This window comes from Wyeomyia smithii, chromosome 3, assembly GCF_029784165.1.
Source record: "Wyeomyia smithii strain HCP4-BCI-WySm-NY-G18 chromosome 3, ASM2978416v1, whole genome shotgun sequence".
NCBI classification, from domain to species: domain Eukaryota; kingdom Metazoa; phylum Arthropoda; class Insecta; order Diptera; family Culicidae; genus Wyeomyia; species Wyeomyia smithii.
In genome coordinates this window covers 261,486,765-261,502,500 of record NC_073696.1, presented here as the reverse complement: position 1 = coordinate 261,502,500, position 15,736 = coordinate 261,486,765, and the positions used below count along the sequence as shown (strand labels likewise).

The 15,736-nt window shown below is 40.9% G+C and overlaps 2 protein-coding genes across 8 annotated transcripts in view; one reads left to right on the top strand and one right to left on the bottom strand.

Moving 5' to 3' along the window:
- LOC129732881 (dual specificity tyrosine-phosphorylation-regulated kinase 1B) overlaps positions 1-14,473 on the top strand; it is a 103,385-nt gene extending 88,912 nt beyond the window's left edge. For all 7 annotated transcript variants that reach the window (XM_055694254.1, XM_055694257.1, XM_055694255.1 and 4 more), the window contains 6 exons: positions 272-440; positions 498-665; positions 727-900; positions 959-1,071; positions 1,131-1,707; positions 9,137-14,473. In XM_055694254.1, the coding sequence (XP_055550229.1) occupies positions 272-440; positions 498-665; positions 727-900; positions 959-1,071; positions 1,131-1,707; positions 9,137-10,137 (2,202 nt within the window). In that variant the 3' untranslated portion in view covers positions 10,138-14,473. The remainder of the gene's footprint in view (positions 1-271; positions 441-497; positions 666-726; positions 901-958; positions 1,072-1,130; positions 1,708-9,136) is intronic.
- A 52-nt stretch (positions 14,474-14,525) lies between these two features.
- Positions 14,526-15,736, bottom strand: LOC129732882 (uncharacterized). Its single transcript, XM_055694261.1, has 2 exons — positions 15,580-15,736; positions 14,526-15,518 (listed from the first exon to the last, which is right to left on the bottom strand). The coding sequence occupies exons 1-2, from the start codon at positions 15,598-15,600 to the stop codon at positions 14,571-14,573; spliced, it is 969 nt and encodes a 322-aa protein (XP_055550236.1). The 5' UTR covers positions 15,601-15,736; the 3' UTR covers positions 14,526-14,570.

Here is a 15,736-nt window from a genome sequence, read left to right as displayed (position 1 = left end):
GCTCGTATGCACACGCATACAATGTGCAAATGCAATGCTTAAATAGCGAAATCGCAGGAAAAAAAATCGGCACAATTCTCTACCAGCAGAGATTCACATGAAAGATGCATAGGATGGTGAACATTTTTAACGGATTACTTTTTGGCGAGTACGCATGGTACTTTGTTTCTCAACAAACTATAATACGTTGCATTTATTTCGAATAAATTAGGTTACAAATATAACTTTCAGAAAAAACGAATGCCACTAAATCCTCTCTTGTTTCATACAGGTTTACTATGCCAAAAAGAAACGAAGAGCTCAACAGACCCAGGGTGAAGATACGTCACATAAAAAGGAGCGGAAGCTGTACAACGATGGTTATGACGACGAAAACCATGACTACATTATCAAAAACGGAGAGAAGTTTCTCGATCGCTACGAAATCGATTCGCTTATCGGTAAGCTGTCCTGTGATTTCTAACTCTAACCCACAATAATCTTGACTGTTCCTACAGGCAAGGGTAGCTTCGGTCAGGTAGTGAAAGCGTACGACCACGAAGAGGAATGCCAGGTGGCGATCAAGATTATCAAGAACAAGAGACCCTTCCTAAGCCAAGCGCAAATCGAGGTGAACTTGCTGGAGATGATGAACCGAGCGGACGCGGAGAACAAATACTACATCGGTACGTTACGGTGGAACTTTGAATAATTAGCTGTACTAACTTTTGCTTTTATCGTTTACAGTTAAGCTGAAGCGACATTTCATGTGGCGAAATCATCTGTGTTTAGTATTCGAGCTGTTATCCTATAATTTATACGACTTACTGCGCAATACGAACTTCCGCGGTGTTTCACTCAATCTGACGCGAAAGTTTGCCCAGCAATTGTGTACGGCGTTATTATTTTTAAGTTCACAAGGTAACAAACAAAAGCCTAGTTAAAGTTACTGTTCTCTAATCAGTTTTTTTTCTTCCAGAATTAAATATCATACACTGTGATTTAAAACCAGAAAATATATTATTATGTAACCCTAAGCGGTCAGCAATTAAGATAGTAGATTTTGGCAGTTCGTGTCAACTAGGACAAAGGGTAAGTGAATCAAAGTGATTAAAGTTTGTTCGGGTTTTAACGATTGTTCCACCCTCCAGATATATCAATACATACAATCACGTTTCTACCGCTCGCCCGAGGTACTACTAGGCATCCCGTATGACTTAGCAATAGACATGTGGTCACTCGGTTGCATACTGGTGGAAATGCACACCGGAGAGCCGCTGTTTTCCGGATCAAACGAAGCAGACCAAATAAACAAGATTGTGGAGGTGCTCGGAATGCCACCGAAGCACATCCTCGATCAGGCGCACAAAACTCGCAAGTTTTTCGAGAAACACCCGGACGGTAGCTACGTGTTGCGGAAGACGCAAAACCAGCGCAAGTACAAGGCACCCGGCTCGCGCAAGCTGCACGACATCCTGGGGGTGGAAACGGGTGGCCCTGGGGGCCGGAGGCATGGCGAGCCCGGCCACAGCGTTTCCGACTACCTGAAGTTCAAGGACCTGATACTGAGGATGCTGGACTACGATCCGAAAACCCGCTGTACACCGTACTATGCCTTGCAACATAATTTCTTCAAGCGAACGTCAGACGAGAGCACCAACACGGCGAACACGATCAGCTCGCTCAGCACGAGTCCGTCGGTTAGCACGCAGGACCCCAGCAATCACGGTGCGTAGATAAAATCATGGTCATGTCATGGTACAGCGATAAGTGGAGGGGTTTCTATTACGCTTCAATGTCATACTGTTGTGTTAATCTTCAGCTAATGGTTCTGGGTTTTGGATGCAATTGTATTTAATCTGTTAGCTAATAGAGGGTCAAACGGTTCGCAACATTTCACAATCCATTGATCACCGTTAACAAATTTTGCTTATTTTTGGTGTAGTGCACAATCGAATGGTTAGGAAACTGTTTCATTTGAAATTCGAACAATGTGAACAACATCTCTTGCGCTGTTACTCACTTTGCTTTTGCGTCGAATCCAGTACCGAAATCAGGATACCTCGTCATGTACATGCTTCATGGCCATATAGGGCCACCGGGAGAATCAGTGTCAGCTGGTTAAGCAAACCGTAAAAAGCCCTGTTTGCGGTCGCTATCCGACTCTATATCTTATGGCTAACCTCATTGTCGCACGTCACCAACTGAACGTACCCTGATAAAAAAAATCGTCGACTACCTAAAAGATTCCCCATCTATCACCACCGTAGCACCAGCATCGACGGGCTACCACGGCCTCTACCAGCCACAATGTATTTAGTTTTGGCAGAGTTTAAGATCAGCGTAATTCTCGCAGTTTCCCTCTTGAGAGGTCCAAAGGCATCTTTCACCGCTTTACGGTTAGTACCAATGATGTCGTATTCTGCCCTGAGCCTATGACCAGATGGTGAGTCTGTTAGTTAAATTCTCGAAATTTATCGAGGATTTAACGGAAAGTAAACATTTGGTCGCTGGTAGAGCGTCCTTCTCGAAAAACACATCGATATTCGTCAACAAATGTTTCCTGCAACGACCTCAGTATTAATTCTTCAGCAGCCCACACTTTCAGTATGATCCTATGAATGGCACGATACCGCTGTTCGCTTTCGACTTTCAAAAATTCGGCGGAAATTGGGCGTTCCTCAGCTCTTCAACTGCTTTCTCCACGTCGTCCAAAGATGGTGGGATCTACAGCTTGTACATCATTCTCAATATCTATCCTGCTCCTTCCGACGCCTTTGTCTTTGTCGCCGTTCAACAGCTTACTAACATGTTGTTTCCATCGCCTGGCCACCTCTGATTAATAACTAATCAGGCTCCCCTTTCTGTAGTTGCATAAGACAGGAGCAGACACGTTTCGGTCCCTGATTCCGGTAATCTTCGTAGAAGTTACTTGCATCATGCCTAGAGAAGCAGTTCTCCGCCTTCGCAAGAACACGCTTACAATGCTGACATTTCTTCCAGCGAGCCGTAACCAACGTGTGACCTCTGGCGCGGTTCTTTTTATCCGCTACTCCCTGGTCCTCAGCGTCAAACCTCTCGCGCTGTGGTGCTCATCGTACTGTGAATATGTCTCCACTGTTCGTTCAGGTTCCCTGCAACTTGCTCATTGATCCGCTTATCAACTTTCTGCATCCATCATTTGTTTCCCATTTAGCGAAACCGACTCCTCTTCATGCTTTAACGCAGTCACCATAATAGATGTGGTACTTGAATGAAATGTCCGCAGATCAACTGAACGGAATACACATTCCTTCGTTTTAGGCCTTCTGAATAGCTGCGACATCCATGTTCACCTTCCGCAGCTTTTGAGCCAGGATACCTGCGCGTGCCGGTTCGAGTAGACATACATTACATTACAAGTACTCAGTACTTCCAATACTCGTAATTCCTCTTTTGATCGCCTAGGTCAGGGATTCCCAAAGCGGGCGCGAAGTATTTGCAAGTGCTCCGTGGCGTTTTTGATCAAAATTAAAACCAACCACAAAAGAAAAGATATTTTTTGTCAGGTTTCCACATCGGCGAAATTTTTTTTAAACTTGTCGGAGAACCTAAATTTTTTTAACAAGGACAGAATCTTATGTTAAAGGTGCAACACATCTCACAGCCGTCGGCAGATTTCGGCTGAGACGCCTTCCTTTTCAGCTGTACTGTGGCTTTCCAAGCTTTTTTGACCTCATTCAAGCTTGGCAAATCTACGGATTGTCCAATTTCCTCAATTTCTCTCCTGTTCCTGTAGATTGCTCTTGCTCTTCGTCGTTAAACATTGTTGTTTTTAACGCATGATCACCAGTGTCTCACTGGTTGCCAGGTTACCTTTCGTGTCGTTGCACTTGGCAGGGATTGGTACAGTTCAGCTGCGGACTTCATTGACTACTATATAAAACCTAGTGTCGTGTTGGTAGAAACTCTTTTCGGCTACTCTAGCCTCCCGATGCGTCACTTTCGTCTGGCGTGTCACACAATTCGCTGCCACAATCGTGCGTACATTAGCTGTAAGAACTTATCCTACACAACATGTGTGTTTACGTCCCCGGTGTCGATATTTATATCATGTTTTGGGTACTCTGCATGTTTTATCGAAGAGATCCTTGAACTCCTCTTTTAAATCATCGGTTTTGTCGCTTGTCGGTGCGTATATATTAGGCTGTAATTGAAGAACCTGCCCTCGATTTTCAATACGCATAAGCGGTCTCCGATACATGACGAAATCGACGTCTCGTGCGCCTCTGTTGACGACGTTACAGTATATGTGGTATTTGAAAGTCGTTCCGCGGTAGAATCTACCACTCGAAACTAACGTTATCTTGTCTTCGGCAAATGCACTTTCTGGATGGCTGCGACTTCCACTTTCAAATTTCGCAGTTCTAGTATATTCCTGATATTCCAAGCACCGATTTTACAGTAATTGTCCTTATTTTGTTCACCCGAGTCATACCGACTATTTCGATTCGTATTTACCTCTGAATTGTTCGTAATAGGGCACCTTCAGCATTCCATAGCTCAGCCGGTCGCTCCGAATCAGACGTAGTTACACGCTGCCCGATATAGAAAACAGACACTCTCCAAAGTTAGCACACGACCAAGATTCCTACTGAGATTGAGACCCAATTTTCACTAAGGTTACTCACATCCCAGAGAAGGTTCAAATAGGGACGTTCTCGCTAGAGGTTACAGGTCCCAGCAGAGCCTCGATTTACACTACAGTCAAAGTTGGCTAACCAACCTGCATTTTCGGATCAATTTACCAGCTCTGCCAAAAATTTTAACTTAAAAAGTGCTCCGCCGAGCAAAACATCTGGGAGCCTCTGGCCTAGGTTCATACCGATTTCCCGTATTAGGCCGATCCCGTTAGGCTTGTTTTGGATAGTGCTGGGACTTTTACCCGGATATATTCGTGATCCGGTTATCCGAAGCTCGGATCACGGATGTGTAAACGAATACTATTCGGATGTCCGGATATCCGGATACGGATAATGGAATAGTCGGATATCCGGATATACTATCCGGATATCCGGATTTTTTTTCTGTCTTTTAAACCTGTTTCAATGAAATATAACACGAAAAATGGGTTTTTCGACAATCGCCCATCTCCTCGTAAGTAATTATTTACATAACTCTCATTAAACTATGTTCGGATACAATATCCGGATATCCAACTATCCGAAAATCCGGATATCTTGTCGTATAATATCCGGATATCTGGTTGACCCGGATTTTGGATATTTGTCGGATATCCGAGGTCGGATATCCAGATATTTTAATCCGGATAGTCTCAGCACTAGTTTTGGATTGCACAGCCACTTAAGATCGCTCTACCTGGTCAGCATACGACCAAAGTTTCGACCGGGGGTTGGATACCCGATCTCGGCTAAGTTTTCTTGTATCCCGACCTGCGCATCGTGGAGGTTTGGGATAATAGGATCTCAGTTGACACGTGCTCAGCCATTTACCAACCACCCCGTGTGATCATTAACTCCTAAAAGACACCTTTCTAATGTACTTTGAGGGGCGTTGTGAGAGATATCTTACAGGTAAAATATATCTGAGAATCCTCCACGTTAATATGTGAGTGTACGCTATACAGCTTTTTTAAAGACAGCTGATTAAGCAGAGTAGGTTTTGTGGTCTGTATGCAATCCAGGGTCCAATTGTATTGCCGTTTCGTTGGTTGTAAGTGGAAGAGAATGGAAGTAGACGATGGGCATGAATGAATTCAAAAAATATATATAAGGAACATCAATGGGTCAAGGCTCGCCAAGACATTACGAACAGAAAAGCTGGATGCACTGTAGAGTGCCAATAAAAATCGTTTTTTGAATATCGTTAAGAGGTAGGACTCAAAAGTTTCGTCTCCTCGAAAAAAGTCACCATGCAAAATTTTAGCTCGATCGGATATTGGGAAACGTGACTCAAAGCGGTCAAAGTTTCACGAAAAATATCGATGAAAAAAAAGCACAGGTAGTGATACATGAAATTGTCGAAATCGATTTTTTTGAAACTCTAGATGTACTGAAAATGACCAAAACCATGCTCTATATCCTGCACATGATAAACTTTATCTTGGACGCAAGTTATGAATTATGACGTTGGCGTTTGAAGCCTTAGAGTTTGAATTTGCAGCTTTGGAACAATTTCCCTGATTTTGGATTTAAAGTCTTGGACTTTAAAATTTGACCTTTCGATTCACGGGACTCCCTATTTGAGTTTTGGTATTCAATCCTATATTTTTCATATTTAATTCTTAAAAATCAGCCCCCGCAAGATTTTGTAGTCAGGTTTGGGATTAGGATTTGAGGATTTTAAATTTCATGTTTCTAATTTGGAATTTACATAGTATCTATTTTTTTTTTTTAGAAAACGTATCACGTATTTAATTTCTGGCTTTATAATTACTAGATTTTGAATTATAATAATTCTGTGATGAAGGTTTTTTAGTACTGGTTTCGAATTGCTAGTTCTAGATTAGTTGATATATTCTGGGTTCTAGATTTCGTGTTGGGAAACTCGAGATAAAGATTTTTCTGTTCGGAATATGGGATTTTGGGTTTCAGAGCAACAAGTTTCGTGAACTTTTGAATGGAAATTTGAGATTCCCATTCATTTTTTTTAGAATCAACCATCATTTGAAGTTTCCTGTTATTTTTTGGTTTTGATGAAATCATGAATTCCGGACTTTGGTTTCCGGATATTAAATGTTCAATTTCAAAATTAAGAGTTTAATTATTAAATTTTGATATCCAGGTTAGTTCTTAAATTTGGAGTTCTGGATTGTGAATTACGCGACTGAGGTATATAGAATTTCAGTTTCAAATAAAGTATTGCCTTCGGGGAAGTTCTTTAGTAATAGTTTATATAACCGCTAACAATTCCAAACGAAAAGTCATTATTTTCATAAGTCGCATCTACACGCATATTGCCATAACTAACATATTCCTCTGCCATTGTCCTTTACTAACCCACACTGTACAGCAGATGACCGCCGATGACTCGAGTCAAGTGAAAGAGAATCTCGCCTTCATCATCCTCCTCTTCATCAGCAGTCGCAGCAGCATCAGCCACATCGTAGCAGTAATAATAACAATAATAATAAAAATAATTCTAATACTAACAGCGGTAACAATAACACTAACAACAGTAGGCAACAGCAGGAACAGTAATGTCTTCACCAGGAAGATTACATAGGACATGCAAAGGCCTGTAGAAAACTACGAAACGAAAAAAAAAAGAACAGGCTGACTCTACCCTATAGTTTACTCTAGTCTTAACCCCTGTGCCAGAGAATGGAAGGAAGCTAGTTCCAGAGTTGGTTGAATTAGCGTTTTATGGTGCTGAGGTGCGCTTGTGCTGTAGTAAACAATGTCTTCGATAAGTGTAAACATTAAAAATTCCCAGAATAACTATTCTCTCGAAATACTGACTACAATACCAGCGTATGACGCGTGCTTGCTGTGATGGAAGTGACAGGTTTAAGGATGATCGCAAGCCAAATACCCAATAAGTCAAAACAAAATTCTTAGGAAAGAACGGTAGTTTACAGATGAAAAACGGATAAGAAAGTAAGATACTGCTAAATTGATACCTTTGACACAAAAAATGAATAATAATTCCCTTGAAATTTCTACCTATTTTGGCATACCAATCTTAACAAATAAAGCAAAAATAAACTGAAATTTTTCAGATGTAACAAAAACAAGAACGCAAAGCGCGACAATTACAATACGACGACAGTTTTTAGGAAAACAAAACAAACAAAAAAACCCACGAAAAGGCAAAATCAAATCGAACAAAATTTTGAACTAATAATACAAAGCAAAAACAGTACATAACAACTCCAGGAAAGAGAGCGAACAAAATATATACCACATAGCAGAACAAATCCAAAACCGAGTACCAGACAGCAGAGCAAAACTGTAAATCGAAGTAGAAACCAACTGTTAAAATTACTTGGTGGCAACAGCCGTCGTAGATGGAGCAAAGTTTGACAGAAAATGTGCGTGAGTGTGATAAAGCTGGTGGAAAGAGGCAGGAGGTAGTGAAACGGCACCGAACGAGTATTACTAGGAAAATAATAATCAGTATGCGATAGCAATCCGAGGGATAAAACAGAATGTAGAAATAAAAAAAAAACACACTCGATTAGAAAAGCAGGACGGCAGGAGGGAAAGCTAGAGAAACTTTTGTACAGTTGTTGATTGCCGAAACGAATTGCATTCTGGTCAGTTTTCTGTGTGTGCGTGCGCACGTGCGTGCGTGTGTGTAACGGATGCACCGAAGGTTATTATCATTAGTATTATTGTCGTTACGATCCGCGAGACAAGCTGCAGGCGGGGCCGGCACAAACATCACGACTCATCCAACACTAACAACAACAAATCGATTTGCCAAAACTAAACAAAAAACTGTGTTCCAATAGATTAATTTAGGTAACTAATAACTTTTTCTTCTATCCAGTTTTGACTGTTGCTAGCAATTGTGCATGGTTAATGTAGATATTATTGTATAGATTTTTTTAAGCTCAATTGTTCAGCTTTTTGTAATGTTTCCTCAATTATTCTTTTTTATTAAATAGAATTGTTACCAATATTGGTGTTATCGAAATTATAGGCTTACACTTATGTAATTGTAATACCTACTCCCTAGGATTAAGGTATTTTAATTATGTTAGTTGTTGTATCATCTGTAAATATCGTTTGACCTTTTCGATTAGTTACTATTTTTAGTACACTCGCTCACACCTCATAAATAATATTTTTCCTCGTTAAATTGGATTCCCCAGTAGTAAAGATTTATACTACTGAACATTATTTTAGAAATTTCTGACGAGTTATTTCCGAATAACGTAAAATTTTCATGATCTTCTTTCGTAATGACTCAAAATTTTTCCGTCTGATAATGATTTTTTACGCCATTGATTAAAAGTAGCGGCATTTTGTTCATGATCTCAATTAGTTGAAATTTGTAGAAGGTATGCATAATACATTTCTAACTACAATCATTTTATCAACTAAATTCTAATCACTAGAAGCATGTTTATGGTTTCCACCATTTTTTTACTATTTGATCTTTCTAAACATTCTTTGCAAGTTTCGAATTAAATCCCTTTTCTCCTTCCTAGGTCTATCATCGTTACAACACCAAGCTCAGTCAGTGCATCAACAGCCGCAACTGCAACAATCGCAACCACAGCAGCAGCAGCAACAACAACAACAACCCCAACAGCTGCATCATCAACCTACAGCTGTACAGGCGCAATCTGCAAGTATGCTTCTCCTCTCGCAAGCGGCGGCAGCCGTTGGCCTGGGTGGGAGCACCGGTTCCGGAGGCGTTACGGTGACTACTGTCAACAATCTAGGCAGCGCCAACAACAGCGGCAGCAGTAATAACATCAGCAACAGCAGCAACAACAACCCACTGGCCATGGAATGTGATCCACCGGTGGCAACTGTCCATTCTGTTCTTTCAAACTCCACCAATCCGAACCATTATCACCGCAGCCGGTACCTTCAGCATCAGCAGCAGAACCACCAGCAACAACAGCAGCATCATCAGCTGCTTGGTCACAAAAGTTACGCCCCTGCTTCACTGCCAATCGACTTGGGGGGCATTACGCATGTTGGCCAAGCGATTGATTCCTCTGCAGCGGCACTGATGTCTGGCAGCTTTATTAGTCATCCGTCAGCGGGGGTTGGAGGCACCAGCAGCAGCAGCAGTAGTGGCGGCAACGGCAATGGAAACAGTAGGAGTTTACTATCTCACAGCGCGAGCTATGCACCTTTTTCTATGAACGATGCAGCCTTGCTAATGAGTCACACCGGCGGTCTCGGAAGCAGTCACGGTGGAGTTCTAGGGCTGGTTCCGGTTGTCGGAGTAGGTCCCATCTGTAACAGCGGGATAGGCGGTCCGAACTCGCTGATTGGTAGCATTAGTAGTGGTGTTGTTGGACCTATCGGAAGCGGCGTGGGTAGTGGCAACGGGGGCGGCAGCAGCAGCAGTAGTAGTGCCAGCTCCAAGGGCTTAGGGCGGGCTGCTGCGGTCGCTGCCGCGGCTTCTAGCGAACGGGACGAATCACCCATGGTTGGAGTCTGTGTCCAGCCCAGTCCGGTCATAATCCACTGACGATTGTGGTTGGGTGAAAGCGGCGGGGGAACAGGATGAGGTGGAAGTGCGTCCGAAATGGTGCAGACTAATATACGCCCGGAACTGAATGTGTGTGAGAGAGAGATACACGGGGAATCGACTGCGGCTTTATATAATACTACTTTATGTACTATTGTAGAGAATCTGTTTTCTTAGGTTTGACACTTTGTGATGCCGAAGGTTTACGTGATAATAGGGCGACTGAATGCAAACTCTAACTCTTCTCACGGTGCTAGGTTTCGGTACATTTAGGACAATGAGATTGTAAAAAAACATCCCCTTTTCTCCAAGGTAGTGTAGGTATAAGTACCGAAGAATAATTAATATTATGGGCCAAGTATATAGACATGCTTTTCGAAATAGTGCAATAAAATGGGAAAACGCGGAGTATTTCTCTAGAATGTTCCAGATTTTGGCACCGAAAGTTGTCTTGAAATCGAAACCAAGCAGCTCAGGTGGAACAAAACGTTGGAGAGTGAGTTCTCTAGCTAGAAGGTTCTGCAGCGATGCAAAGCTTTTTTTACGGACTAAAGTTTCATTTGACCTCAACATGATATCGTTATCCAAACGAAAATAGGAGTGAAAAATTCTCGTTCTCAGATTCGAGCGTAAACAAGGATCATTGTCAGTTTACGGTCTAATCGGATAAATAATCGACTTCCTGCCGGGAGGAGTTCGGAAAGTACCATAAGAACTCAATCTTTGAGTCCGATTTCATCTCGACACAGAATTGAAATGAAGCTTTTAGAACGGTCAACGGATCTATGCCAACCTGGTACTCGAGCATAGGACGCCTTATTTGTTAGATCAGCATCGTACCTCCAGATGAGTCCAGACTAACCACTAGCAGCTGTTCAGAATAATTTTACGGTTCAATATTAAATTACTCTACGACCCGTACCGTGAATCCCATGATGAGTAGAACATGGTGTAAAGGTTTGATCAAAAAGTAGGCTCTGGAGATTTTTTTCCTTGTTTATGTTTCCTTGCTCACTAGAAAAATGTGTTTTAACTTGTGAGGCGCTTTTAAGAAGCACGAATTTTGATAGCAAGGTATGTAACATTGTCATATTTACAATTTGAATGCATCTAAGTAATATACTTAACGATGCAAAAATTTGTTTTCCAATGGCTGTTTATAAACAAACTCTCTCTTTACATGATGGTATATCAAATAGTCAACTTGAAAGACACTATTTGTAAAGGATGCTAACAACCTGCTTGAAAGTTTTGTTCAGTAACCATAAATATGCGCCGCTTCATTTGAGATTGTTTTTATGATCCGTAGAGTTTCTGGCATCGATTGAGAATCGAGCTCGATAACATCATAAGATACTCATAATTACGTTAGAGTTCATTTTTCATTGCGAGTGTTCATTCAGACTAGCATCGTACCTCGAAGATAACCGAACCGAACAGAAGGTCTAGAAGGGAATTCCTCAGCATAATCCTCATGCATCTATGTCTTAAGGTTACGGTGGAAAATCTTTGTAATAAATGAAATTCAGTGGCAATAGTTGTTAGTTTTAACAAACTACCCTAACCTAAAAAAACTTAGAATGGAGTTTGCATTCATTGGCTAGGGACGGCAAAAGCAATCGGCACCACACAATGTGTAGCAATTTCCTTTCACTATAAAGTCCTACTTTCAAACTACCAACCACTTTTGTTGCTATGTTTTTTTCTCGAAGACCAGAATCAGTTAGTCAGTTTTGTACAGTTTGTACAACCTACCTATAGAGGAGATCAAGGCTATTATGAATACTAAGGTGAATAACTGATAACCCCCGCGCGCGGGAAGGATAGTGTATAGCTTGAACGAAACGTAAAGTGCACATTTTATGGTTAGGACAAAAAAAAAAACGAAACTAGATCAAGCATATATCCGGTATAAGTAGGGACGGCTTAACCCATTACTACGAAATATGGCGAACTCATACTGACTGATTGTGGTGATAATTTTCATCACATTTCCTTCTCACTGTCATTCTGTTTATGTAAATCAACAGCGCTTTTATTTTTCCGCAAATCAAACGATCCTATAGGTAAAAAATGCTGAGTTCCCGAACAAGAACTAGAAGAAGAAGTAACCACATTCTACTACCATTACAAATAAACTGCATTACACCAATCACGCCCGTACGTGCATACAAACGACGCGTACGTGTAAATTAATCTTTTTTATGTCGCCGCTGCGCGTAGTTTCATGTAACGACGAAAAATCTCTTTAGTATATCTGGAAATCACAACAAAACGACGCTACAACAAACGTACGCAACCACCAGCGAACTTTGCTGAGCGCAGAAAGACACCAACAACACATCAAAGCGATCAATACGCCAATAACTAGTTTTTTTTTCTCGGTTATACACGAAACGGAAATTACAAACGAACACAACAAAACAAAACAAAAACAAAAAAACACGTTTATTTAAGGGCAAATCCGGGGATACTCCGTAAGCAGAGGGGCAACAATGTAAACAGAATATTAGAAGAAAAAAAAAAGAATGGTCAGACCAATCATTTAATTTATTAAATTTTTATTTAAAACTAATCTAAAGCTGAAAACGGAGAAGGCATGGAACTGGACAATGTTTCCCTGTACATAGTAACTGATAGTACTAATAAAAATGACTAGTGGAATGAGTAAAAAAAAAACTGAAAACAATACGTTTATGCAAGATTAAGCGTAAGCAAAAATGGGAAAGAACAAACACTGCAAAATGGTGAGAAATTAGATCAATAACTAATGGAAGGAAGTAAATGAATTAAATTAATACCTAAACAGTAGCGAGTAAGATAAGTAAATACAACCAGCAAACTAAGTAAGGACAATTGATAAGTAATAAAGAAGGAAAAAGTGCTAACAGCAAACAAAACAGTGAATTAGTGAAAACAAAGCATCGTAAAAAGAAAACTCCCTGCGAGAGAGGTGTACAGTTACAGTTCGGCTGTACTAACTTGTACTAAGTTCTCTTAGAGATTACACTCGGGTAAAAGAAGCTAAGAAAATTAATCAGGTTAGCCAAGTCGAGCCAAATACAAAAAAAAAAAAAATGCGCGAAAACTCATCGGGTTTTGTTTCCAGTGATCAACCTGCTAACTGAATCACACACACACATACACTTACACACACAAACACATGCAGTAAAGAGTCTGATAACTCATCTCCCTCCGTCGGAGTACCTGCAGGTAATCACAGTGGAGTCCGATAGAAGAAAGTTTTAACAAAAACGACTGGATTAGGAAAACAGCCATCATACCAATCATGCTATAGAACCATTTAAAACTGCCCATAAAAGTATATCCGTACGTTTCCTAACAAAAAATGCAGAGATATGCCTTTATGGTCGATACATTAAGCCAGCAAAGAACTGAAACGAATTTCATTCAATCTTTTTTTTCCACAAACCAAACAAACACATACACTTAAACACCCTCAAACACACAGACAAGCGACTAAAACAGTGACGGCGAGAAAGCTGTCTCCTTACGGAACAAATTGCACAGAAGGAAACAAACTCTATTCTTTAATTATTATATCGAAATACAAAATAAAAAAAATGGAAAAACAAAAAAATAATGAGTAATGTAAACTTAAATTATTATATTTATACACCTAAGATCGGAGACAAAGAAAAAGCCGAACGAAAAGAACCGAACGTAAAACCGCTGGAAGCCAAACAGCAGAGAAGGGAATCCGAAAGAGAGAGAGAAAACAAATTGCAAAAAAAAAATCAATGATATGACAGAACAAAAAAAAAGACATTTGTATAAAAAAAGCTATCATAAAATCCAAAAAATAAATCTCATACAATTAGATACCAACTGCGTCGCGAAATTCAGAACAACAAAGTAAAGAAACAAAAAAATGGCATATTGTTGATTTGAAGATGACTGGCTGTTGTGTGGGGAGATGACGCGATCACGGCTAGGAGTAAAGAGTGCTGTAACCGAAAAGTAGCAATAAGTGTACCGAGATGGGCAACTGAGTGCGAACAGTGTGCGAAAGAGTGCGCGGTCGCGAAACCACGCGCGGCCGGGTGTGTGAGCGTGCGAGACCCCCCCCCCCCCTCCCCAAATCGAAACGCGCTGAACTCTCGCGAGTTCGCTGATGAAGGAATGAATAAAAAAACACACGAAACCGAAGCAAAAATTGTAGATTGGAAATCATTGAAGGGCAAAGCGGTGAAAAATTGATGCAAAATAAAACTAATTGACAAAAAAAAAAAAAAAACAAATAAGAGAAAACCACAAAACTGAGACGAGAAAAGTGTATTAAAAGTAAATGAATGCGAGTAACAATTAAAAAAAACAGGTGTATGATGAGCTTCCTGGTAGAAAGCTGTAAAGAAAGTCCATTCGACTGACGATTCAAATGTCTGATTTATTAAAAACAATTGTGTAACACATCACATATCAAGTATATCGTCAAGCCACTGTTGGATGGCTTCCTTAGTGTCCTCTTGCCTCGTCAGAGTAGAATTTTTAACACCGGCTGCAGCCTGTGCATCTTGGCTCCGGTTAGGCGTTGTAATTTCGGTACTAGTTGCTTGTTGTAAAGAATTATAGCTTCCCGTTACGTTCGGATCATGGCGCAATTCTGCAGGCAGAGCCATCGGTCCTATCAAACAAGGCACTGGTTGCTGTGGCTGAATTGTCACTTGGTCGTTCGAATTGTGGTGTAATTCAGGAGGTAGTGCCATCGGCCCAATCAAACAGGGTACTGGCTGCTGAGGCTGGTTGGTCTCTACTTGTGCCGCATTATTCTTCGATGAAATCCTTAGCGGCAGTGCGTCATTTTCCTTAACATTTTTAACGGGTTTTCTTGAATCGGCCATTTTTTTGCTCGCTTCAAGTTTACTACAGAGATTCTGGTATTTTTTCGATTCCAGTTCGGCCTTCAGTTTCATGGAGTTTATTTCCGATTCGGTAAATATTTCCAGCGGATATTCGTTTCGTTCGTGGAATGGAATCGTGGCGAAACTTGCATTCAACTGTTTAGTATCGATTTTAAAATGATTCGCAAACCGTTCGTTGCCTTTTCCCGTACTGATGACCGGCTCGGAGGCTTCCTTGACCCAGTGCTTTTCGGTGCTGAGAAAGAAATGGCCACTGACGGAGTGTGGCTGTCGAAGGAGTTTCTCAAAATCTGCTGCTCTAGATTGGCCGTCTTCCGACTCGTCCGAGGATATTTCTTGTTGGGCGGACCAATTCGATTGGATTGGACGTTTCGAATAGCGATCATCATAAACAATGAGGGGTTCGGGAGTATCAACTGGTTTGGTTGTTTTCGGAGCAGCTTCACTTCCTTTTCCTGGGGGTCTTTTTTTGTGACTCTTGTCTTGTCGTCGTTTAGCCTAGAATGAATCGTATTTATTGTTTGGATACTAATGACTGTACACCGGTAATATGACTCACTCTTGCGATACTTTTATCCATCTGTTCACACAAAAATGTACTTTGTTTTTAGTATTATTGATAAAATAAACATATGAATAACCTTGTTTCAGAGATGCCAGTAGCTTTTGAAAAACCCAAAATAAGTTGGCTAAAAATCGCACGGGAATGGCATCGC

What these genes read in the sequence shown, in the direction of transcription:
- LOC129732882 (XM_055694261.1), bottom strand. Translation starts at nt 15,600, where the DNA reads ATGGATAAAAGTATCGCAAGA. An exon ending in TGGATAAAAGTATCGCAAGA is followed by an intron (nt 15,519 to 15,579) that starts GTGAGTCATATT and finishes GATTCATTCTAG; the next exon opens with GCTAAACGACGACAAGACAA.